At 39.5% G+C, this 27519-nt stretch overlaps 1 protein-coding gene across 1 annotated transcript in view; it reads left to right on the top strand.

Annotated features, from left to right (window-relative positions):
- Positions 1-1199: 1199 nt before the first annotated feature.
- Positions 1200-27519, top strand: part of RBKS (ribokinase) — a gene marked incomplete at both ends in the record, with an annotated part of 70126 nt that continues 43806 nt past the window's right edge. The window contains 3 exons of the mRNA XM_081997506.1: positions 1200-1249; positions 19970-20102; positions 25795-25858. Coding sequence (XP_081853632.1) covers positions 1200-1249; positions 19970-20102; positions 25795-25858 — 247 coding nt within the window. The remainder of the gene's footprint in view (positions 1250-19969; positions 20103-25794; positions 25859-27519) is intronic.

The following is a 27519-nucleotide window of genomic DNA, read 5'->3' as shown; positions in this document are numbered from 1 at the left end:
CTCCTGCCCAACCTTCTCAGCTCGGCCGCCAGCAACCTGGTTGTGGTGGCTTCCACTTTGAGGGTGGCAGCAGCAAGAGTCCGAGCATAGGGGAAACGAGGGGGACCCACGACCACCTCCACCTTCTGTCTCCGTCCCCGAACACATCCCCGCCTGCCAGACCGGAATGCGATCGGTAACGTGGATCTGCGGGGCCGCAGGTACACCCCCCGGCAAGGTCCCTCAGCCTTGACCCGGGAGGCGGGACATCGGACTGTTCCCTGTCCAGCCCGGCTCCCTCCCCGGCCGGGCCCCGGCTGTCGGCTCGCCGCCCCCCCGAGGCCAGGCTTCCCAGCGACGAGGCGGGGGCGCCCCCTGCGAAGGCAGCGGGCCCGCCACCCCAACAGATGCGTGCCGCCCCGCCCCGCCACGGCGGCGGCGCCCGGGAGCGGGCCGGCCGGCCGCCGGGCGGTGCTTAAGCCAGCCATCGCCCTGGGCCGCACTGGCCCCCGCGCCGCCTCCTGGCCAGGTACTCCTGGGCTAGGCCCGCGGCCTCAAGTCTTCCCCTCCTCGCCCCAAGCGCCCCGGGGCTAGTGGAGGGGGCGGGGGCCGGGGCAGAAGCCCGCCCGCCCGCCGCGCCGCTCCCCCGGGGACGGCGGGGGCGCTGCTCCCGCCCGCCCCTCCCCGGCCCGTCCCGGGCCCCGCCATACCTACGGCGGCCGGAACACAGCCCCTTAGCAACGGCCGCGGCCACGCGCCCGTCCCGTCCACCCGCGCCCGGCGTGCGCGCCCCCGCTCTCGCCCCGCTGCGCGGCGTGCGCGCCTCCGCCCCCCGCCGCTGCCGCCGCTTTCCCGGCCGGAGGGGTCTTCGCGGGCCTCGATATTGGCGGCCGCCGCAGTGCCTGGGCGGATGGTCTCCCGCGCAGGCGTGAGACTGAGGTTTCCTCCCGGCCGGAGCGGGGAGGGGGAGAGGGCGAGGGCGAGGGCGAGTAGGGGAGGGGGCGGCCTTGTCAGCAGGCGTTCGCCAGGGGCACCCCTCCCGGCCGAAGGCCCCGGCGGGCCGGCGGCCGCCGCCCCCTCCCCCGCCCGTCGCCCGTGGCAACGGGCGAAGCCGCCGCTGCTGTGGCGGGGCCTGGTGCGAAGGCCAGGTCCAGGGTCCAACGCCCAGGCAGCGCTTTGGCCGGGCTGCGGGGCCTGGAGCAGCGCCGTCCCCTGGCGCTATGGCCGCTGAGGTGGTGGTTGTAGGATCCTGTATGACCGACCTGGTCAGGTTAGTACCCAGGGGGGCTCCCGCAGGCCGGCAGGCCCCGGTGCGGGGCCGGTTTCCTGCCCGCAGTGGACGCAGAGGCCCCGAGGTCAAGGGAGCGCAGGTCGCCACGGTGCCTGCGGCAGAGCCGGGATGTAGCCACCCCTCTTGCCCTGAGCCGAGGAAAGCGGGTGTCACGTCCCTCTCCAGGCCGGGTCAGGAGAAGTGGGATCGGCGCCAGGTGCGGCGGCGTGGAGCTCTCTGCCCCGGATAGAGGGAACCGAGGCGAGGAGTTGGCTGCGGCCGGGGCAGGGGCAGGGGGAAGGAGCAGAGCCGCTGGTGGGGGCGGCTGGGCCCGGGTGATGTCAGCCCTGCAAATAATACTTTGAGAGAAGACTGTGGGAACGGGGAGAAGTTTGAACGTGTTGTCTGCTGGAGCTTTGATCAGCTGTCTGTAACTTGAGGGAGAAGAGAGACTTGGGTTTGTGTTTTCAGCTGTGCTAGGTGGCTTGGCATTAGCCTTGCCAGAAAAGCAACATTTCATAGTAGCCCGCATAGGAAATCGTGAACTCTGATACTCTTTTATCAGCAGAGGAGTTTGAAACGGTTTTATGAAGGTATATAAAGCTGGTCAACTGTAACACGCTTTCAGTTCAAAGCACTTGTCTCCACTAGAAAAGCAAGAGAGAAAGCAAAGAAACTATTGCAAAGAAACTGAAGTTAGATTCATGAAAAAGTAGGTTATAAGTTGATTAATTGCAGACAACTTTTTATGTGACACTTGGAAAGAGGGGAGAGAACAAGAGAAGGCCTCCCAAGCTATTCATATCCAAACAGATCAAGAAGTGGAAGCCCTCAAAAATTTAGCACCTCTGCACCCCAAAGCTGGTTTTTAAATTATGAAATCCTTTTTAATAATTTTATGGGTATTTTGGTTTTAGAATTAGGTACTTGGGTCTCTGTCTTTTTTTTTGGTACATAGGTAAGATTTGGAAACCTCTTTTAAAAATTAAAGTACAGAATTTCATGAAGGCCCTACATTCCAGCAGCCTGGGTTTTATAATGAATACTAAATATCAGAAGAATTCAAGCAAAATTGCAAAAGTTGGCAATGATGCAAATACTAACCTAAACTGACTGACCTTGTCAGCCCCAGTAAACTTGTAAATCAGTCTTTGATTTGCACTATTTTAAACACATGTGTTTATAAACTACATATGCAGACTTGGTTAAAGTAGGATTTGAAAGTATAGGTATCTGGACAGCATAAGCTTGTCCTTCTGGGAATTCTGCAATAAAAAAAACACAGTTCCTCAATCTGAATCAGCAGATGGTTATAGCAAAGGCTGTGGGTCAAGAAAGTGTAGAATACATGATTAGAAGAATATGCTGAGGAGTAAGTACAGTTTAGGCATAGACATGCATTGCAGAAATGATGAAAACCCTTAGATAATCATAGAACCGGTGTCAGAAGGATTTAATGCTTTATGTAATCTGCAGAACACATTGGCAGCTTTCCAAGAAGAATAGTTGTCTTGTAAGTCAGAGTAAGATCTTGTAGAAGTCATCTTGACGTTATGTGTGAATGAGCTATCAGACGCTTGTGACGTTATATTGAAATACAAAACATGGTGCTCTAACCTCAAGACTTTCCTTTTCCTGTCGCTCTAAAATGTGAGGAAAAAAATCATCAAAAAATTGTCTACTAGTTTAAGCACTGCTGACAGACGTAGCTTTGGGCTTTCTCTTGACACTTACACAAACAAAAAAGAGAACTCATTTTTTTAGCTGCAAGTTTGATACGATAGAAATACAGCCATTTATTTGAAACCATATTAACTGGCCATACTGTAAGCAGAGGTTAAACCATGGGTTGTAGCCATGGATGCTGTTTCACTGAGATTAAGTGGTTGAAGAAAACCCATTTCACTTTTCAGTCGTCTGAGAGGATTTCTTAAATTGTACAAATGCTATCACAAGAGTGTATCTGACTCACTGTTATTAGCCTCTACTGTAAGGAGCAGTGAAGGGCTTTTCATATAAACTAATTTGTTTCAACTGAAAAAGAAAGGACAGCCTCATTCTCTCTGTTACTAGTGCATGACTTCAGGCTTAATAAATTAAGAAAAGAGTGTGTTTAAATTTAGCTGGCAAGAGTTTAATCAGACTGAAATCTCCATGTAGTATCCATGTAGACATAGTTTAAATGTATCCTGTGTTACAAAAGTCCTGGTAAAACTAGTAGAAAGTACTAAACTGTAGGCTGGGATGTGCCTAGTGGAGAGCAAAGCTATGAAACAGGGAACAATAAGCAAGCTTTATTGTGGTAAAAACTGCCAGGTTAGGATTAGGGTTGGTGCCGGGAGAGTATCTCTTGATTGTCTGTATATGTGGGATTTAGAGGGGGCAGTATATTCTAGGTTTAAAGCTGGGGTTCATTTCAGCAAGGATGAAAGAACATCATTTTTTTGTGAGTTTGTCTTTTATGCAGATGTTTTAGTTTGTAAAAGACATGGACACCAGTGATCGTGTTAAATGCATGTATGTCACCCATCTGGAGGAGACTGAATAAGCTAAATTAGGAGAGTCATACAAAGGAGGTCAGACACATTTCTGATAGGCTTTAGTCTTGAGTGGTGAATATGCCTATCTTTCCTAGAAGATAATCATATTGATTGAGACTCTGCCAGAGCTAGACACTGCTATGTTATAACTCAAACTGGTAAAATACCTTGTTGGTCCTTTAGAATACAATCTTGGCCCTCTGTCTGGAAAGCTGCTCAGAGTGGCAGACATTTAATGGTAAACATTCCCAGGTCTGTAGAGGCAAGGTACCAAAAATCAGAAAGATAAGCTTCAAGCTACCATGGGACATATGGTAGCCAGATTCACCACTAAAAAAAATGTTAGCACATAATGTTTTTACTCAATACAGTAAACTAACGATTTAAAGAAGCATAACCTCTGTGTAAAATGGAAATGTAGAATTAGAAATTTGCAATGTCTTACATAATGACTGAGAAGGAGAAGGATGGGGACCTTCTGTTGAAGACAGTATTCAGATGTAGTGTTGAGAAATAATCAAAGTCAGAAGAAAGGTTAGTGTGCTTTAAAATTCTTTTAAAGGGAAGGGGCACAGTGGATTGCTTTTAAAACACTGTTCTCATTGGAAATTCTTTTCTCATTGTCCTATAGCACTGCAGTGGCAGAATGTGGGTTTTCTAAAGTGAATTTAGTATAATCAAAACAACCTCACGTACATACATGCAGTAAACCACACTCTTTTGGCTTAATAGGACCAGGAACAAAACATATTTGTGGTCACAATCACAATCAACACTTCATTGGCAATAGCAGGCAATAGTAGTAGAAAACAAAAACAGCATTATTCTGTATGATCTAGATATCAGACCAGATGGGTAGCATCAATAGTATTATTTAAATAGTTTCTGTTCTGACTCATATTTGCAGACTGGTCGTGGCATCGGCATTTTAATTCATATTAAATCAAGACAAGACTAAACATATAAACCAATGAGAGTCAGACACACTAAAACAATTAGAATAAACAGGAGAAACTTTGGCATGGCAATTGAAAACAGCAGAAGCAAAGAACAAAATGTAAGATGGAAAAACAGTCTTTGGATAGTCATAACAGCAACAGTTTTTCACTTTAACTCAAGAGAATGAGACCACAGTCCAAAGACTGGAAAACTGTATTTGTTAGGATGTTCAAAATTTGAACTCTTATTTTTCTGTGGATCTCTTTCCTTTCCTCAGGTTAATTCATTCCCTTAGAGAGTAGAAGTAGAACTAAAAGCTCTGCTTCCAGTCCCCTGTTGTAACAACCGTCATTAATAATTATTACAAGTAGTAAACTTGTAATAATCAGTAAACTGATTGACTGAAAGCATTCAGAAAGGGAAGAAAGACACAGCAGAGAAAGCATTGAGCTACCAAGTAGTATGTTGCCAGACTGGAGTGGACAGGGGTGACAATTGCACATCTGGACTTAACATCTCAGAGTAGCCTGACGGATGCATCGAATCATCTTCGATAACTGAGCACAATCTCTGCTTGTGCAAAATGGCAAAGGTATCTCCATTAGTAAGATTCTATGTCTCTCTTAAGAGAGATGTAGACGTCTCTCTCTCTTAATCTCTCCCTCTTAAGTCTCTAATGGTGGTTGTCATCAGCTGATGTAAATGGCTTATTGTCTCACTGGAAGTGTCCATGATGTCCCTGATGAAGCTATCTCTGTACTTTCTTTATTGAAGTGCAATATTTGGATCAATAATTTCAGGCTTTTTTGGTGGGAATATGAAAAGGAATTTTCTTATGTTGCTTTTGAGCGAGCAGAGAAGGTCTCACATATGACTTTGTTTTCTTCTCTGCTTTGTTTCCAGGTCTTTCACGTGTTCTCATTTCCACCATTTCTCATGCATGCACAGTCACCAAGTTTTAATGGTTTTTCTTGCTTTAATTTTTTTTTCTGCTCTTCAGCTTCCCCTAGCAGCAGCGAAAAGTGTTCTAGAATCCTTCAAATCCATTTCATTTGTGTTTTTGTTTTTATCTGTAATGCTTCCCCTGCAGCAGCCACTCCTCATTCTAGTCAATCTGCCGTTGCCAGCAGCATGGGAAAGCACAACTGTGAAGGAATACAAGCTTAGTCCAGTTGAGGAAATTAATCTTTTGGATCCAGAGAAAGGCATCAAGGCATGAGAGAATGTGTCATCTGTGAATTGTTTAGTTTATGTAATAATGAAAAATCTGGGCTTGATTTCAGAGCCTGTACTGTTCCCTTGTATTCTTCTCTGACCTAGCAAAGTTTGGGTGTATAGTAAATGCAGGATGCGCAGGCTCAGTGTTTTGTTGTTCTGCCCTGATTTTCGAGGACCTAAATGTGGTTTAGAAAAAACTCCCCTTTGCCTTCTCTTGCCTGGCAGAAAGCAAGCTGTATCTTGGGAGGCCAAAAAGAAAAACAGGAAAAAAATCAAGTTGATTAAATTCTCAGTAATGGAATTTAGTAAGAAAATTAATTTTGTTCTGTTCATATACAGCTTTTGAATATGTGTATTGGCCCAGACACTGCTCATCTGATGTGGGGCCTGATCCAAGCTCATTCATGTCAAAAGAAGATTTCCACTGCTGTAAACTGTCATTAAATTGCCGCCCCCCCGCAAAATCTGAGTTTATTTTAGGGTGAGACACAGCTTAATGTTGTAGTGTGTTAGAAGTATTTGGTGTTATACTCCAGACCTGAAAAGCTTCCCACAAAGTTCCTCTAACAAAAAATGACAAAATACTGCAGAGGGAAAAAGCAGGGAAAATGTCTGTTTGGGTGTTTCTTAAATTGACACAAAATAACTAGGGCAAGGCCACCGATGACTTTTTTTAACCCATTACAAGAGCTGCATTTGCAACCAAGGTTATGAACCCCAAGCAAAAGACAGTGCGCCATTGATCCCAGCTGGCACTTTCTGAAAGAAACTGTTGTTTGTGCAACAGAGGATGCTGTGGGTCCTCTCTGAGAAGGACTGGTGGTGCTAGAACACCTGCTCAACACTTGTCTTTGGCTCTTATCCATGAAAACTTTTTTTTCCCCCTTCCTAAATGGAAATGTGGAAGTTTTAAAAGTCTTGGGAAATACGAATGTGAAACTGGTCACACAATGTCTTTTAACTTGAGCGTAACCAAAGTGTTCCTTTCTGGATTCTGTTTAATTGAAACCTCCCTGCCCTTTCATTTGGTGTCTTTATTTTGTGTCCTAAGCTACTGTATACTGTAATTAGGTGCAGTCTTTCCTTCCAGAAGCAATTCTATTTCAGCAATAACTAATATGCCTCTTGTTTTTTAGACTTGTTTGTTTAGTTAAGTTTTAATAGTATGCATTTAGTAGTGCTTTTGAGCTAAAGAATAGCCCTTGTGGTACTACAGCCAGGACTGTGCTACATGAATGCCATAGCTGAAGTAATTTTTCTGGCTTCCCAGTAACGAAGAGGTAGCACTATTTGTCCTGCTATGCATTTGGAAAAAATTTTGGAGTTGAAGGAAGGAAGACGGGGTAATCCGCTTTATAAAGACAGGAAGAAGGTGAAGAGAAATTGGATGAAGGTCTTCAAAAGGGCAAAAATAATAGGAAAACATGAGGTTTTACTGCAGAAAGTGTGAAGAGGCTATGGAGTTGAGGTTGAGATAAAAGGTAAACTACAATCCTAACAGTGACAGCTCCCCAGCTACCCAGAGCGCCCCCCCCCCCCCCCCCCCCATTTTTCTGTTTCTCTTTTCGCCAGTTCTGGCTGCCTGCTTGCTTTCTGCAGTTTTCTCACATGGCTGCATGGCAAGGTTCAAGGAAAAGCTCTCTTTTAGTCCTGCTATCTTCTCCCAGCACCAGCATTTTGGAAGATAGGGCACTCACTAAGTCCTCTGTTACCTCCTCCTTCCGATGAATGAGTTCCCAACTGTCTGATTCTGTTCCTACCAGCTGCAGTGTCTGGTCTGTTTAAGTTTGTAAATTGCTTTGTGATCCTTCAAGATGAAAGGTTCTACTTAAGTGAGATCATTATCGCCTTCTACATTTCTCCACTCCCTGTTCTTGGTCAAGCTTTCTTGTCTCATCTCAACTTGGGGTCCCACACAACATTCCCAGCTCATGGCAACACAAAGCTTACACATGAATTTCAACTTCCAATCCTTGAGTTGTTTGATGCCTCTCAGAGTACTTTAGAGCTGAAGGTTAAATATATGTATTTTCCTGAGACGATGCCAAAATACTTAGCACTTGCCACACTGAGATCGTACTTCTGCATTTGCATCTGACTTCATGTTATTTTGTGTGCTACAAGAGACTGTATAGTTCTCTTCCTCCCACTTCTGAAGTACTTACTCATTCTAGGAAGCATTCCAGCTACGATGTTGTTCTGTGATCCTACACTATATTCGTATAGCCATACTTTGTTCGTGTTCTTGTGGTTAAACTGTAAGCCTGTCAGGGCAGGGATTTCACTCCTGTCTGGTGTAGTGAACTTATGGAGTAGAACCCTGACAGGAATTCAGAGGGCTCGCTCTGTTCAAAGATTCATAGGCTGCACTACAGTGTTTGGACAGGAGAACCCCTTTTCTGTTCAGCTGCACATCTATCTGTAGTCTTCATCTTCCATATTTTAACTGACTAGTAAGAGAGTTTTTTCACGGTGTAGTATCTGTGTATGTTTATTCCCAATGTCATTCACATTCCAGTGAAATTTCCCTCTTTCCTACGACAGTGAGGTCATCTTAAACCTGTGTTTATGATACTGCAGTCATTTCCATGGCAGTAGACTATGATATCATCACTGGAGGATTATGCCTTTCCTATGTGTCTTAGCAATTAAAAATTATGGTTTGTGAGATAAAACTAGTGTTTACCAAGCTTTTAGGTTTAGTCCATATGAGACAGGGAAACCATTGCTTAATTCTCTAGAGAGTTCACTTGGGTAATGGAGTAAATGAATCCAGAAACCTTTTGATCCTAGCAGGTGATAAGTTTTTGGGGGTATATTTTCCTAATGGGAGAATAAAATCACCTACTCCATCTTATGTTCTCTCGCCTGGCAAAAAACGCTTGTCTAAAACACCATGGTACTCATTGTTTTGTTACTCAGAGCTACTTAAATGGTTGACTTAAAGTATCGCAATTTTCTAGTCTCATTAGACTGGCATTTTTCCTCTTTGGAGGTCAGTAAGCTATTATACACTACCACTAAAGTAAAACAATGTGCTTATCAGTCTTTTCATCTTTTTAATGGGTGCCCTATTTGCCAGCTATCGGTATCTGAATCTCTTTGTTAACCTTCCTAAGTATGCACGTGCTTTCTCATGGGTTGGTGACAGCAGAGGCCAGTTTCAACACTGTGACGGCAAAAGAAAATTCATTCATTTAAAATGTAGTGTCCAGTGTTAGAACGGTTGCTGATGCTGCAAAATGAAAATGGTGGATTCACAACACAATTTATTTCATCCTTTTAAATACTTAAGAATTTTTAAGCCACGGAAGTAGACTTTTCTAAAGAAGAGACAGAGAAAAGGAAAAGACATTACATAAGAGTTTATAGAGGAAGAACATCATTGGTGTAGGTATTGCAACACGAGACAAGATTTGTAGCCATTTTTTGGTAATGTAGTTTAATTACAGAAATACACTATACCTGTGCACATTTCAGCCTGTCTGTTTTCCCATATAACAAAAAATGAACTCTCAGAAAATATCTCTTTAAATAATCTGGGTCAGAACATTAGAAAAAAATCTCAAAATGGTGTGCCCTAATTACATACAAGATGTGCATGTGTCCAGTTTCACAGAATGTCTAGGATTTGAAAAGGTTCTCCCTGAAATTATTACCAAGTTAGTAACTACAACTACAGTACAAAGAAATTCCTTTTCCCATTGGCATTCATGGATGTGGAGCCAGGCTGGAATGGAACAAGAGATAGGCAGAATTATTGTATGTAGTTTTTGGAGACTGAGATTACTAATGCCATAGAGGACCTGGCCCATATTTACTGAGCGTACAGTCAGGTGATGTTATAGCAGCCTTCTGAGTGTGCAGCTTCCCCATCATTCTGCATTCCTGCTGAAGCTTCAGCTGTCTCTGGAAAACCGAGAGTAATACCTGGGTTCATTTTCTGAAGAAAATGAAAAGTCAGGAAGTAATAATATTATGATCAGGGAAAAGGCTGTTGGGATAAAAGCTTATTTACCAATTATCCAACATCAACGTCAGGAGCAAGGGGTTTGTGTTCATTTCTACTACAGAAAAATGTCATTTTTTCTCAGCAATGCACTATAGCATATGGCCATTGCTTCACGTTATAACATCCCACTTCACAGATAGCACAACTGTTGCCTTTTGCTTTCTGTAGAATTCTTAGACATCTGTGCAGTTCCAAGTAAATAGCACACAGAACAGTGATACACTGGGCATTGGCATTGTCAGTACTTCAGGGTGTTCCTTGGGCTTCTGCTGTATCCCAGTGATACAGATCGAATATTATGTTATGAATATAATTTCTTGCCCCAATGAATACTCTTTTAGCATATAACTCCCACAGTTTTTTTATTGTTTTAGTTATTGTCCCTGTTATTATTGCAAATTCTTTTTGATTATTTAAAATAAAGTGTCTCTTGCCTTTTCAGTCTGGAGGTGTTTGCCATACAAGATTCACTACAGTCAAAGGGGACATTGCCTAAAGGAAGTCCTTTGAAAATATTTGTCACAATAAACAGTTGTTAGGCACTATATTTTAACCCAGCCCTGAGAATATTGTATTTTCTCCCCCTTTATGAGCCACAGAATGATGTGATTAATAGTTCTGCTCTGTCTTGTTAATGAATTGCTTGCTGACTATACTGTTAATGGAAATAACCATTTTCCTAGATGCATTTCTAGATATACATATCTTTGGGTGAATTTTAGTACTCCTGACAGTAAAGAGCTGCTGGCACAAATCAAAAGCTGCAATAAAAATTGTACAGAGTTGATGGTAACAAATTTGTGTAAAAACACTCTGGGCAGGCATATGTATGATGTTGCCTCTAGGAGCTGTCTGAGCTGTTCTTTCCATAGGAGTTTACCAGTAAGGTTTTGTTTGCTTGTTTTATATGGCTCCGGTTGTTAGCCCCTATATTAAGCTGCAGTAAATTATCTGATGCTGACATCCCTGGTTCCTTTCAAGCCTGATATTATATACTTGGAGCCTGAAGAAAATGCAAAATTATTTTTCACTAGTATGTTGCCTAAGTAGGTGCAGCTTTATAGAACATGTTGGTCTTTGTGGCAACTAATTAAAAAATCAGAAGATGGTAATGTTCCCAAGTATATTGGTTGTGTGCTCTCTTCTGGGTTTTATTATTTCTTCTTTCCATCTCTGACTTCAGTTCATTTTTTCTCCTTTTTTCTTGTACTAGATAAATAGTATGTCATCGCTGAACCATCTATGATTTCCCCTTATTTGCCTCGACCTCTTCTTGTTATCTCTCTACGTCAGGATCTTACAGTGCACTTCTTTTCTGTATCGGTCTTTTCCTGCCTCTCATCTTTCAAAAAATAACTTTTTCTTCCAAAGAATCATAACTCCCTTTTGCTAATTTATTCTATCCATCCCTTGCTATACTTCGTATCCTCTCTCAGATCCCTGTTTATACAAAATGCATAAACCTTGGTAGTGTAAACAGCAGAAAGAAAAAAACCTGTTGATCAGAGCTGAAAATAGAAGATGGGAAGGAATAGGAAAGGCAGATCAAGTTCAGTACTCATGTGGAAAGACAGGCATTTTCCATGTTCTCAGCTCCAATGACAGTGAGTATGCCTTCCTTCTTCTAAATGTCTGATTCTGTTGATATTATTCATTGGGAATATCCTGTTAGTATCACTCAGTCTCTTTTTATTATTATTATTTTCTTTTCTTTTACCCCAGAAAGAACAAAGTAAAAAATGACCTGTTAGGAAAAAGCAGTTGGTGGTTGTGCTGGAGCTCATAGTACTCGATATAGAGGCAGCAAAAATGAGCAGATTTTTCCTCAGTTTTCACTCCCTCTTTCTCATTAAATTCTGGGCATTAATGGAGACATGGGAGTTGTCCATCAGCCAGGGTTATACAGAATTACACCTTTCTGATTTTTACAGATCTGCCTTTCCCAAGAGAACTAGAGAACTTAAATGGTGAAAAAGGCAAAGGTACTTACCTAGAGGAGATTCCTATAAGTTCACAGGAGAGTTAAGCATGTCCAGCAAAGCCCAGGCACCCCCCTGCACCTTAAACATTCTCATCTTTGCCCCACAAGCCTTAATGTTATTGTAATCCAAGATTTTAGTAGATGCCTTTATAATTAGATTGAACTTCAGATATAGCTTTTTTTTAATAAGTGAATCAAGGGTAAGAAAGTTTCAAAGTAAAAACATGAAGGCACTGTGAATTTAGCCCTGAAGTAGTCAGGAAGTTGGACTAGATAATGGTTGTAGGTCCCTTCCAACTGAACTAAACTGATTCTATTCTATTCTGTTCCATTCTCATATTAATTTTAAATATACCTTTGTTATCTATGATACATGGAGTAAGTATATATAAACTAAGTGTTGTTTTGGTAATACTTTTCATTTTTGACCCATATGGATTCTGTAGGAAACACTGTATTTACAAACTTTATGAAAAATATCATGCTTGTCAAAATTGTTGTCCTGGGTACAAGCTTTTAGAGCAACATCTTATTGAAGAAAATTATTACTATTTGGACTGCACTGTACTTCATCTTGATGGCTCTGTAGTGAGAACACATCTGTGATGTTGCTCTTAATATTAGAGTTTATAAAGCACAATGTGCTTGTGTGTGAAATGCCAATACTTAATGGTGTGGAGGAGGTTCCTTTTTTATTTTTTTACTGGAAAAGACTGATGACAAGATTTGTAGGGGGGTCAGTAAGTGCCCTATTTTCTGCATGATGGTAAAGCAGAAGCACAGATTACTTTGTTGATTTACCAGGATATAAAAAATTGTGATGACAAGAACAAGGACCCTGTGGCCTATCCAGTCAACCATGTTATTTCCCCTTCGTTCATTGTTGTCTGAGAAATCCTTTCTTTAAGAGGTAGAGAAAAGATTAATGTTCACATATACCTTGTTTACCTCCATCTGTCCTTGGGCATGTAAAGATCATTCTTTCCTTGGGTTGCAAAGGTTGTTTTGTTTTGTGTTGGTTTTTCTGCTTTAGCCCTGGTACTTCATCATGATATAATGTTCTGTTTGGCATAGCAACTGTAGGCAGCCTTCTTCAGTCCTGAGTGAGCACAGAGTGTTTCAGAGAGAGTCTATTCTAACATCGCCATCAGTTTGCCTTGAAAATAATTATGTAACTGCAATTCCAAAAATAATGTAATCAAGAGACATCAATGAAGAACAACGTGGGAGGCAAATAAAGTTAGAATAGCAATTTTGAAAATCTCCCCAATCTTTCTTAAATACAAAACAGATGTTTGGTAAGAATGATGGAACGTTTGCTGAGACTTAAATATCTGAAGATAGATTCATATTTGTTTGGGTTTATTTAATCTCTTTAGAGCTTCAAGGTCAGAATTATACATTCCACAAATTATGAATTCATCAATGATGTGCCCACCTTTTCCCAAAATTTAACTGCTAGCAATGTGAGGAAACATTACAGGTTTCTTGTTCCATGAGAACGCTTTTTAGTTTTGGCCATTAGTCAAATAAATAACTTCTTTGTGTTGAACGTTTCATACTCCTAACATAATTTAGGAATTTTGATCTCTTGGTGATACCGTCATTTCACTGAAGTGCAGCACAGTGCACTACTATAAATGCTTCAGGACATTCCTTTAGATGCCTTCTTATTTGTTTCATCTTTTAATATCTAGAAGGGTAACATTTGCTTCTGTGCAAAGCATCAACAGAAATGTTCATTGAAGCTCTTGAAGAGCTGTGGATGTGTGTTCTCATGCTACATGTTATGAATTTTGGTCTTTTTAAATTGAGGTTGTGTTTGCACATATAAGAAGATACCACTCTTGTGGCCCTCCTACCTGTAGTCACAGCCATTCATTTAATTTTCTGCCTTGCTAGAGATTTTTGCCAGTTGTTTTAGTTGAGCTGTTTACTGATTCAGTAATGAGTTCTACAAAACAGTGTGTCTTTTTAAAAAAAAATATATATATTTGTGTTTCATAAAATACATATTTTCTGTGGTGGTAAATCTGATTGAAAAGATTCCTGCTGCTTTGCACCAATTTGTCATTCACTTATTTGTGTTGTGGTGACAAACTGTATATTGTGTAAAATCAAACAGGTTTAAAAAATACTCTGAATGGATGATGGGGCAAAGCTTTTACATCTCGCTCTGCCACTGTACTTCATCACTTTCCTATGAAGGGACTGCTCTTTAAGCATCAATTATTTTGCCTGGTACCAGTTTTGGTAGCATTTCTACACTATTCATTACTGTGGGCTAGAGAGAGAACCCAGACCATCAGACATTGAATAAATAACCAATTATTTGAATTGTCTGAATTTTAACAAAAAACTTGTCATTTTCAGGGACATAGGGGTAGAAAAAACAAAGATTTTCTATGATCTTTGTCTCTTAACAACTTTTTCAGTCATTAAAGATCTGAAGTGAAACTAAAAACCTAGAAGTGGATAGCCCCATGTTTAAATCAAGCTGTAGTTAACTGAATTCCTGAGGTAGTCAGGAATTTATAGATACTAAACATTTTCTACCTTCTAATAAGATGTTTTAGTGGTTTATTAAAGGGGAAGAAAGCATAAACTAGTCAAAAGCATCAGATTTTGTAAAGAATTGTGGTCTTTTTGTCTCCATGTTATGGATACTTTCCCATAGCACATGTTCAAATCTTTAATAGACCAAGGCTAAACCAAAACATCAAACCAGATCCAAAAGAGGTCTGAGACTTTTTCACCACAACGTTGTACTAATATTCCTAGTTAGAGGCAAGAACTGTTCTCTCCTTTCTATTTGTTCAGTTCTGAGAATTATGAAAGCCCAGTGAATTGTATGTACTAGACAGTGGCTAGTTACACCTACTCTAACCTCACAGGGATTTTCCCCATTCTAGGGAATTCCCAAGAGGGGAGAAAGAGCCAGTTTTGTTCAGTGATTCAAAGAGAAAAGAATCAAAGCTAAATTCTAGGCATTTACATTATATTCCTTTTTATTAAGACACTTTTACATGTGGTATTTCTGCTACCATTTTGGTACCCCTGATGGCCTCCATCTTTCTTCGGGAGAAAAAATAACATCTGAATTTTTGGTACTATGTAAATGACAGTCATCTTAGATAATGTAATATCTAATCTGATGTACAAATTCTCTTTCCCTCTGAGTTGCCTGATGAGAATATTGTTTTCTTTTTCCTTTTTTTAGAGAAAAATGTGTATGTACTTTTCTATTTTCCTTCTCATGCACATGTCATTTCTCAGAAACATACTGATACTTCATGATTTTCTTCAGTATTTCTAAGTATACTGCACTACTTAATTAAACCTTAGTTACATAGCATTCGGTGTTTTCAACATACAAAGTAGTATAAAGCCAAACTTTCAACATTGGCTTAGGGCAGTCTGGCTGTACTGCTGCCAGCAAAGGCACTCCTGCTCCTCCCCTCACTCACCTTCTCAGTCCTGCAAGTTCTGGCCCACCCTGGCTGCTGTACAGTACGTTGGACCAATTTGCTGATCCAAATTAAAATGACCTTTGGGGGGAAAAAAAAAGGTTTAATTAGGAAGCTCAGGGAGCAATAAAAGCAGTCTAAGAGAGACAGTGGGAACATGCTGCTGAGGCAAGGGCATGGTTTTACATCAGGTTAAGCTAACAGTAATAATATATCTTTATAGTACTTTCATGTGTTGAAAACAGTGAACAGACTCTGGTTAGGTGTCAAGAATCGGAAGCAAACCATGATTAATTTCAGGATTAATTTATGCAAATGCTGCTAATATACATCTCTCCCTTTCCCCTCCTTCCTTCTTCAGACTTTCTATCTCTGAATATGATCTAGTCACTGCTTAGATGGGAACTTTTCAAGAAAACCCAGAGTGCCAGGGAAAGGGACGTTAATGACTCAGTAAGTTGCGCTTTCACCTCTGATTCAGTACTTCAACACACAGGTTCTGTTCTGTTTCTAATGCCATCCTTCCAAAGGGTTGTCTGTCTGAACACACAAATGCTAATCAGCTCTAGCCTTTAAGGGAGGTCGTGGCACGCATTTACTGGAAGAGAGGGTTGAAGTTACTGGAATGGTAAAATTCGTATTTGTGTACTTTTATTCATCCCAAACCTCTGGAACATGAGTGGATGCAAGAGGCTCCATTTCCTATGAACAAATGTGGGCAGCATTGCTGTGTGCTTTACATTTAAATATTGTTTTGTAAAAACTCAGTTGAAATTCTGAGTGATTATATTCCTTTATTTGTAATGTCCGAAGTATTTCAGGATTCTTCAGTCCGAACTTTCCTCTATAAATACGATTCAGTAGTACAGTACACACTTGCAAAACATATTATATAGTAATTTTATTTACCATCTAATAAGTGTTAGTGTTTTTTTAATCTAGTTTCTGGTTGTTCATAAGACATGAGAGCTCAATATCCTTTGTACCACTTATCCTCTCAAAGCTGAGCAGAATTTGTCACATAAGCAAAGAGTAGTCTGTTGGATAGCAACTTAAATTAGGTTTTTCAGGTCAGTGTTTTCAAATTACGTCAAAGTTGTAAATGGCTTTACAAAACGTTTTATGTAACAATTCTGAAAGCCCATGTGACAGTTTTTCTAATTAACTTATTTAGCCTAGTTTTGGAGTTACATTAGCTGTTGCATCACTTTTAGGCTATTTTGAGAATTCTTTGTGGCACCATCAATAAGCCAAGAATTTATAGGGTTCCTTAATCACACAGATTACTCATCATTGCCTGCTCATAACAGAAGCCTGAAATGCTCATTAAAATTGTCTGATGTGAATCAGAAGTTAGTATAGTTGCAGAATTAAATGAAAAGAAAATAACATTATATTAACAAAAAAAATATTCTTGAATACCTGTTTCAGTGGAAGTGAAACCTCCAGGGTTATATGTAGATCAATACTCTGAATTTGTTTAGTATGAAAAATAAAAATAGGCTTCTGGAGTGGGGATTGGTCTGAAAGGATTGGCGATCGTGCCTGAAATGTAATAAGGTGGGTTTTTTGTTTACAGTGAAATACAGGAACTTGCTGTGTGTTCCTGCCTAGTCTGTTAGACTATTTTTAAAACTGGCTAATTATAAATCACTGTTCCAACTTGATCCTTTGCCTTGTACCTTTCCTTCCAAACAATAAAAAAGGTCTTCATCTTCAACAAGCTGTTTGATTCCCACAGGCAGTTGTTATGCCATACTGCTTGAAACATGGAGGCCCAGATTCTCATCTCACCAAGCCTGTTTTTTCACCAGTGCAATTGTGATGCTTCCGTCAGAGTCACATGTTGATGCCAACATAACTGAGAGTAGAATCAAGTCATGGTCTGGTCACTGTTAAAACAAGAATATGTACGGTTGAACGTACTTCTTGAAAATGCATGTGAACTCAGAGCAGCGCTATTAGCAGATGTCTGCTGGGATGTTGCAATTGTTAATCTTTGTCTAAAAATATATTAGCTTTTCGTGGAAACAAATGCTATTTAGAATAAGCTATAATCTCTGAAAAATACCCTAAGGAAGGAGAATGAATTGAGACTTGATACCATTTTCATACTGTAGAATTTAAATGAGAAGACAGTGTGAGCTAGTGGATTTAGCTGATCTCTATTTTTGGTTTTGCCACTGGCTTCTTGGCTGACCCGAGGCACGAAAAGGCAAAACGACTTGCCTAAGTTTCACAACCACAAAACCGGAATAACGATGTTGTTCTGCTTTTTAAAGTGTAGTGAGATCTATGGATGAAGGGAATTATACCAGAGCTGCTATTGCTATTATTCTTTCTTAGCAAGGCTGGGTGAAACAGCTATTCTTTACTGAATGGCACATAATTTCAGAAGTGTGCATGCAGTATCTGGCACTGGCTGAATAGGAGCTCCCTCAGCTGAGTTTTGTGGCCTTCATTCTCTGGTCCACAACCATCACTACTTTGGCTTTCAGTGGTGAAAGTAGTGATAAATTATAGATGTCACCATTAATAAACATTATTTATCTGCAGTCATTACACCTTGTTCCTTGAAACCTTACAGTTACTCATTGTTGTAAACAACCTGCCAGATGCTGCTGTGGGCAGTTTGAACTTAGCAACCTTTTCCAAATGTGTATGAGATACCTATAAGTATACTTCTAAAAAGCTGTTGTATTTTTATTTAAAATGGCTTAAACATTTCCCAACAAAATATTCCCAGCTCTGCCTTTCTGGAAACAAAATTAGTGCCATTAGCTGTACATGTGAGCCTTCTGGGGTTTCTCTGTGGTCACCTACGCAAAATAAACCTGCTGACTGGGTACCGTATCCTCACACTAAAATCTGGGGTGCTCTATTAGCAAGCATCCCTACCTAGAGTCTGCATTGCAACCTGCATCTCTCCAGAAACTGTAACTACTGATGAAGTACAGATCCGTAACAACTCCTTCAAAGCAAAAATCTTAATTTCTGGGAGTTCAGGACTTGTTTGGCTTCACTGGTTTAATTTTAGGTTTTCTTGATTTCCGAATGATCCTAAACCTTTGGACTAATGGATTCTGGAATTGAAAATTAGTAGGAAAAAAATGCCTGCTTTTTCCTGAGAATTTTCAGTAAATCAGGCTGTGCTCTGTGATTAAGTCCATAAGATTTTGCAAATACCAATATGACCCAGAAGTTGTAGCATAAACTCAGAAAGTAATATATTTAATAATAGTGATATATAAAATTTATATATATATTCTATATATCCTTTTCAAAAAGCACTCTGTAGTGATTTGCTAATGCAGAAGCATGTCACCTTTTTTCTGAATTGGAGGGCTGGCAATTTTGAAGTTGTTGTAAGAATTTATTGGTAAAATAATGTTATAAATTGACAAACAGAGCTGAAGTTAATGTCTTCCTCATTAGGGCAGATTCCTTTGCATTCTTTCAGACCCCCCTTCCCCACTCTCCCTTTCTTTCTTGCAGAATTTTGGAAACCTGGCTGAGCTGTCATTGTCTGAACGGGTTGCTAGTATCTTGTAGGCAGCCTTCCCTCCACACATGTTCTGAACTTGTTTATAGCTTAAGAGAGAGAAGGAATTCCGTTTTTAAACCTTGTGCCTGGAATGTATGGCTTGAGGAGGCAGAAATTTTGGTAATCTGAGTGTTGTAAACACAGCTCTGAGTTAGATATTTTAATAGAAGCGGCAAAAGTAAGCTAGTCTTTTGCATTCAGATAAATTCTTCCACATAGTAGTGTCAATTGTATCTTTCTTCCTTTCAACTTTTGCTGGAGATAGCTGGTAGGGTTAACAAAATTACTGTTTTGTGGTTTGTTTTGGTTTTTTTTTCCAAAATGGAAATTAAACCAGAATACACTCCTGAGGGGTCTCTGTTTGTATTAGTGCATCTGGTTCTGGGCACCCATACCCAGAAGGATGTGCGTTCAAGAAACACAAAATGCTGAGAAGTTGTAAAGCTTGATTTGTAAGAGAAAAACTTGAAAAAGAAAAAGATGAAGTATGTATAGTGTGCCTGAGTGACAGCAGAGGGGAGGAAGGTTTTGATAACAATCTACAGTTTTGAGGGGTGTGAACACCAACAAAGTGAAAAATTACTTAGGGTGGTTCAAGAAGATGTAATTAGGTGTAATGAAATTAAATGAACAACATGTAAACTTGAGCTGAATGTTACAGTAAAACAACGTGAGCAGTGAGACCTATAGATTTATTATTTATCTGTATTGAGTTAGTGCTGGGGAATCCCAGTCAGGGATCAAGTGCTTCTTTTCCTGTAGAAACATGAAACATGAACAAAAGAAATGCAATCCCTCTCCTGAGTAATAAAAGGAGAAGCTTGGCTGGGTGGCATGTAAGGAATAAACTTAAACTAGTGGGATGTAGAGCAGAGACCCTAAAAGGTCTTTGGAGTCTTTTTTGGTCTTACTGCGTGGCTGTTGGACCATTTAGGATTGTAAGAATGTAGCTTTTACTTTGAAGATGCCTGTTATTTTCAGTCACTAATGTATGTAAATGTTGTTTTAAATTGGAATAGCCTTACTACGCGATTGCCAAGAGCTGGAGAAACTATCCTTGGACATAAGTTTTTCATTGGTTTTGGTGGGAAAGGAGCCAACCAGTGTGTCCAGTCTGCTCGTCTTGGGGCCAAGACCTCACTGATCTGCAAGGTAAGCACTGACTTGCTCATGGATTACAGCTGAACTAAATGTTCAAGCAAATTCCAGTAAACCTTTAGGTGACTTACAGAAAAGTTGTTGGCTGCTTGTTTTTTTTAATCCCTCTCTAATCCCTTTTTCTTTTTGTTATTTCAGCTATAAATTTAAGCATGGAGGAGGCTGTTTTAAGAACACTGCCAGAACCAAAGACTAGTTGGCTAGAGATCTGGCAGAAATTGCATATAAAGAAGGATTGCAAAACTTAGATTGATGTACCATGGAAAGAGAATTGGAGAGAATTTGAGATGCTCAAAATTCAAGTAATCTTGATTAGCCCCTCCCCTTTATGTTCCCCATTGTTACAATGATCAGGGCTTCATTGACGACATTCAGGTGCTAGGCACTATAGGCAATCTGGACGTTACTTTATAGGTGATTAAAAATCAGTCACTAACAAGCTAGTAACAAATTCAAGAAGGAATACAAAACTTTGTGCTTCAAGGGTTGAATCATTATCTCATTCCTTGAAATGAGGATGGGATGTCCACATCCAAATTCTAGAACCTTTGCGTGCTTTGGGATTTTTTTGCCCGCTTTTCTGAAACATCTTGATACACATTCCGAAGACTGGCTCACAGACCATCAGGCTGATTCGGCTTGTCAGATGCTACTTACAATGCTTTTCTTTGATTTTTGTCATTATAAGTTTTGAGTGATCATTATTAAGGTTAAGATCAAATTTTCTCTGTCTAGCTTTATTGTCTATCCTGTGCTAACTGTAGATGAAACTTCAACTTGACTGGACATACTTTGTTACTGCCGTAGCTGGGGAGGATGCTAGATTTGCTGGACCATTGTCTGGCAGGGATTTTTTGAGAAGTACTGGAAAAATCTCAAGGAAGCCTTTCTCACTGGTTTTCCAATCCAGTATTTAGGCTAAAGAATGGTAGCTATAAATCTAAATTACACCTGCAAGCATTTCTGTGGGGTGTTATCACTAGTTGTTCTACAGTGTGGGTTTTTTTTTATATTGGCAACGTTTGTGCTTCTGTAATATTGTGTATATTTGATCATCTTTGCATTCAAGAACGATCAGATTCAAGTACAAGATGAAATGGCAATTCCCTGCTAACATTTCCTGCTAAATGTTAAAGGGTTTTTTTCCACTGAAAGTGTGAATTTTGTTTTATTTTTTAATGGTCTAGCCTTTGCTCAGTGCATACATGTTTCTGGAAACATTTGCATTCCTAATAAAATCTAGCAGTTACTATAATTTCTAATTACTTTCCAAAATCATATTTATATTATTTCAGTAAAACCTAGTCTGTCTGTCTTCCTTTCTTACTTTCTTCCTTTCTTTCTTTCTTCCTTTCTTTCTTTCTTCCTTTCTTTCTTTCTTCCTTTCTTACTTTCTTCCTTTCTTTCTTCCTTTCTTACTTTCTTCCTTTCTTTCTTTCTTCCTTTCTTTCTTTCTTCCTTTCTTACTTTCTTCCTTTCTTTCTTCCTTTCTTACTTTCTTCCTTTCTTTCTTTCTTCCTTTCTTTCTTTCTTCCTTTCTTACTTTCTTCCTTTCTTACTTTCTTCCTTTCTTTCTTTCTTCCTTTCTTTCCTTCTTCCTTTCTTTTTTTCTTTCTTCCTTTCTGATGTGTATTTATTGGAGAAAAGAAACAGCAGAGAATGACTCAAATATCTATAAATGTTAGCATTTTTAATTTTTTTTTATTTTAAAAGTTAATATTTACTTTTAAAATTAAAAACGCACTTTATAGCCTCACAAAATAGTCTCATCTCATAGCAGCACAGTCTTATATCTGCATAGGTCAATGGGATGTAGTATAAAGTTTCTTGCTGAACAAACTAAGAAGAGTCAGGCAATAATGAACCATTACAATTCAATTATTTTTACTTTAACAGTCATCTTAAGTATTCAGTAGTTCTTAAAACCAGATTGACACACTCTCTCTCTCTCTCTCTCTCTCTCTCTCTCTCTTTCTTGCTCTCTCTCTGCTCGGTACATGCTTAAGTTTTGGTCATAATTCCCCACATTTTTTATTCAGTACAGGTGCAACATTTGCTTCTACAATCTGAAGTTCAAGGAATGGAATCAGTATTAATACTAGAGGGACATTTTGCTGAAGGGTGGCATCCTCTTAGAAGGACTGTAATTTAGGCAGAGGATGTCCTCAAAAACAGTAGAAGTAGACATCTCAGATTAAGAGACAAGGCATTCTTCATACCTCAGAGCTTTAAAACACAAAAGAGAGCCAGTGACTGGTGAGGGTTTGAAGGAGAAAGAGTTTTCAAATGACTTACAGTTATGACTAGAGATGCCACAGGATGCTGTGGATTTTAATGAAAAATCCAAGTACTGAGTTTGAGCAGTGGAAATGCAGACAGTGTTCTACTTTCTGCCTGGATGTCTCTGCAAGTGGCGGCTGTTATTTGAGGTTATCAATATGTATCACAGTATCAGTCTTAAACTCTGCTCCTCAGTTTGCTCAGTATAGTAAAACAATGTATTGATGGAGTAGTTGCCACTTCAAAAAGACAAAGACAGACAATTGTTCAAAGAAATGTAAAGGATTACTCTCAGGGAACTAAAGGATCTAAGCCAATAAAGTAATTGCTTGTGTTCATACAAGAACTCTGTTGCAGTACTGAAAAATGCACAGTGGTTTTGAGAGATTCCAAACTCCCCAAACTATTTTTTTTTTTTTGGTAGTGGCCATTACAAAAAAAATCTGTTAAACATCCTCAATTAAGATGGTGGAGGGATGTTGGTCTGAAAGACATTGTATGTGCTGAAAAAAGCCCTGTTTTACTTCTGACAAACAATTTGGAATGATCGTCACTGGACATTGATGTTACTAGCCTGATACTGCATATACTAAGTTCTACTTCAGGCCCAGCTGCATTTGATTCCTACTTAGAAATAGAAAGTGCTGTATTACCGTGCTATGTAGTTTTTTCTCTTTAGATGAATTAAGAATTAAGCCAAATTTAAGTTAAAGTGCTGTAAGCCTGAATCCTCACTTCATTATAAGAACATAGCTGTATCTCAGATGCAGCCCAGAATATGATGGATATCTTCAATTTTTTCCCCTTTTGTATTACTGTCTTACACTTGTCTTTAGTACCTGTTTAATTCCCTAATGACGAAAAAGGGCAAACACTCTCTCAAAAAGAAAGAGCATATAGAATAGATTAAAAAAACAATTGTCAAGAGGTGCATGTTTTTGTTGTAATTAATTTTCACATACAGATGAGTTTGATTCTCTAAGCTGCTAGAATTTTAGCTGCTATGATGCCAGCCAGCTCCTCTAGCTCCACTAGAAAACATGATAGTAAGCAGGGAAAACCCAGATTGAAAAATACTGATATAATTCCACTCATTCTAATATGCAAAGTATGTGACCATAATGCTTGTGCAAACGGCTATTGTTGTTAAGAACTCAAGAAAGAAGAAATGCTATTTCAGCACATACAATGTTCTGTGGTCAGCAGACTAAGACATTTATTCTTCTGTTTACTCAATAGTCCATCTAGAAGGGTCTGTGCAAAAGAAGAAAATATTTAAAACCATGTTATATAATTGACATGGTCAGTAAATATGCCTTTAATCTAAAACAAGTCTGATGCCCAATACTCCGTCTTCCTTGGGGGTAAAGCCTGAATGGAAAGATAAGCCTTCCAAATGCACTAGGATTAACTGGGTTGGATGCTGATGAACTAACATGGAAAAAAGTTTCCAGAGGAAAAGGACCTCTGTGGAGACCCCTCCAAGGGCTTCCCTCCAGCACTGAGATGTCTTGCTGTGAGCAAAAGTACCACAGCTGATCTCAGTTGTTATGACAGTTGAACAATAAGGGATGCCTGTCTATCAGTTATGTAGGACCCAGAGCTGAAGGAAGGAAGTTTCAGTTGAGATTTTGGAAAATGGTTATGAAATGTTTTGTTGCCGAAATAACTGAGCAAGTCCTGAGATTTGTTGTAGAAGCTTTGTAGCAGTGAGGGAAGGAAAAGGTGATACCATCAGGTGGAACACATTCCAGTAGTACAACTGTTAGGCTGCAGAGGTGAGGACGACTCAGGTTGAAATTGCAGATGGCTGCAGTCATCCAGCCTAAAGCAGTCAGAAGATGAAGCTTCTGACAACCCGCCCTGTCTGGCAAACTGGGAGTAGTCAAGAGATACAGAAAGATTCTAATATGCAAACAATGAATAACACAGTGACCAACGTAAATGTTGTTGGGTTTTTTTCCCATCTGCTAGAGGAATATTCCATCTGGGTCGACTGTTTTGACCTAAATTTCTGCCCTCCTTTGGTAAAAGACTGGGACCATCCCCAACAATGCTTTAGAAAAATCCCTCATAGAGGTTGTAAGAAATGAAAGTATGTTTCAAAACATGGTTGTGCAATACAATATGTGGGGGGAAGGCTCATCCATCCGTGACACTTTAAATTTTAGAATTCTGAATCACAGAGTTTGATTATTGTGATCACTAGCTAGTAATCAGGCCATCTCCAAGCTTTCTAAAGGACTGAGCTCATAACTAGACAAATTTCTAACAGCAGACAATAGAGGCAGCTGCTTTGTGCTTCCAGTAACTCAAATACAGTTTTGGCTATTTAGTGCTGTTCTGTGAGAAGATGGATCATTAGTTAGGGCTCCTCATGTAATTCCTGTGTTGTCTGGACTGTGACCAGGATCTTGATTTGGTTTCTAATCTGAAAGATGTCTTTTTTTTCTCTTCCAAAACTACTTGCTCTAGTGTTGGTCAGTCTTTGATACCACTCAGATAAACAACTTGCTCTTGGAAGTAGGAGCATACACTATGCATGCTGAAGACATAGGCTAAAACTGGTAAACTAAAAGCTGTGTTGGCTTTATAAATATATTTTAAATGCTTTTTTGACATCATGCAAGTTATACTATTTTTTTTTCTCCATATACCTCATCTCCTTTGTTCAGCTTGTATGATGTAACAAAAATAAATGTTTATTAGTCTGAATAAACACCAAGCAGAATTCTGCTCAGCTAAAAGGATGAGTGGAGCTGAAATTACAAGCTCTTTAACTTGCTGTTAGAAAAACAATAGTTTATCTCGACTCCCTAACCCAACTTGGTTTGCTGTGGCTGAATAAAACAAACAAAAATGTTGAATTTGTAAATAGTACATTTAGTACTGAGAATTACAGAAATCAGCAATGCCATGTTTATCGTCACTTTCTAGACCATAACCACAGTTTGATATTGTTCCACCAAGGAAACTTGAGGTAGAAAATTAAAAATACGAACTGCAATTACGAAGGACACCAAAGTTGCTATAAATGCTTTCAATTTGAGGCTGTATAATGATCCAGGAATACAAGATTCAGTAGACTTCCAGATTTTACAGTCCCCAGAAAGCTTCAGTGTCAAGGGAACACAGTGGTTTTAAGAAAATGAAACTTGAATATTGTGACATGGGTGTAGGTGGGAGTTTTGTAATAGAGGAGGAGAAAACTGCAGAACACTATTCATATTGATTACTAATACATTTTACTATTATTTTTTATTTGTTTATTAATAAGGCAAAGTGCTGCAAAACAGAAAGTGTTGAATTCAAATTACATTAGACCATTCTGTTGCCTAAAGATGATCTATCTATCTGTCCTCTCACCTTTCTGTAAAGGAAAGCTACCTATTTATCTTTTGTATAGGTTGGGAAGGATTCCTTTGGCAATGATTATGTTGAAAATTTGAAGAAGAATGGTATTTCCACAGGTAAAATTTTACTTAAACATTTTTTATTATTTTTAAGTTTTAAAAATTGGTAGTGGAGGATTTCTTATTTTATTGCTTTATTGGATATGTTTTACCATTAAAGTCTATGAATAATTGTTTTGGCACAACTGGCAGGAATATGGGTGAGAATATGGGGACTTTGGGAATCAGCTGTACCACTAAAAATAAAATGTAATGTTATTACCTCTAAATCTCAGGGGATTACATCAGTGCAAGTCACCTGAAGATAACTTGCTGTTACACAATTGTTTAGGCTGGCATTAATGATGGTGATGCCGGGTGAGAAATTGAAAAATCCAGTCTGATTATTCATTCTCAATTTCATGTTGGGAGGGGAGGAATAGAGTGGAAATGCATTTGTAAACTCAGTACATTTCACCTCTATTTTGTGAAATAACACCTGCAGTCATTTTAGAGACTGCAGCCAATGTTTGTTAACGCACATACACACAAAAATCAATGTTAAAAGCCTTTTGGGAAAAGGGAAAATTAAGCATTCACAATATTCTGTTATCTTTGCACTTTTGTAACCCTAATTCTGTCTCTTGTTTCAATGTATTATTGTGTGCTGCGTTACTACATCATAACATTTTTGTCTACATGACTCTTGTCTCCTTCAGGGTGGACAAGGATGGACAAATGCAATCACTAAGTGGCAATTCAATATTCTGTTTACCTTTTCTGTTTAATGTGCAGCCACAAGCTTCATTTACTCCATTATTCAAATCCTGCTTTAAAGACAGAACTATCAGTATGTTGTGGGCTTTCTTATTGTGCTTATCAGTATAGCATCTAAATATTTCACAAATGTATATACAGGTTTATTCATTGCATATCTTCCAACTTAAGCAAGAAACCAGGCAAGGATACCATAAAACCATTGTCTGTTAGTGTACAGTTCTAAATCTCTCTAAAGCATGCTGACCTCATCACTAAAGTCTTTGATCATGTAAATAAAGCTATTATAATGCATAACACTTAATGAAAATGTATATTCCACAAGGAACCTTAAATCTCATGTTTTCTGATTTAAATGATTGATCTTGCAATCTTAACATAATTTTTTAAGTAGCCTTTATAGCAGCAAAAGAAAAGTGTAGGAAAAAAAATCAAAAATTCCATCATATTGCACTTCATTGATACCTAGATAGATCAGTTGAAGGGTTGGAACATTTAGGTCCAAGGTACCAATTTCTGCTGATTGTCACCCGCTACGTTGATCAGCCCTGGAGGAAGACAGGATGTACTGTTGGTGAAGCTGGTCCGGGATCCCAGCTTGCATTCCAAGATTTGGAGGCAAGGGTAATTTAGTGTGCACTGACCTTTTTGCTTAGGAGCATCTTATTTCAGTTCCTGGCTTTTCTTCTCAGTTAATCTTTGTCTAGCCTATCCCTGTTGTTATACATAAGGATACTGGGTATGGAATGAAAATCCTTGCCATAATGCCAGTTCTGCCAACTTTCATATCCTGGATGCTTGTCGCATGTGTTCTTTCTTTACATTGCTCTTCTATTTCCTAACATATCACCTTAACCTGTTACTTTCCAGTTCCAATCTGTTTTGTAGTTTTCCCCTTTCCCAGTCTTCCTGTCTTCCACAACCTATCAGCTACCAGTGCTGCTTACACCATTTAGAGCTTT

Source organism: Phaethon aethereus (assembly GCF_964289735.1).
Source record: "Phaethon aethereus genome assembly, chromosome: 3".
Lineage (NCBI taxonomy): Eukaryota > Metazoa > Chordata > Aves > Phaethontiformes > Phaethontidae > Phaethon > Phaethon aethereus.
The sequence above is the reverse complement of the archived record's forward strand: the minus strand, read 5'-3'. Positions and strand labels throughout refer to the sequence as shown.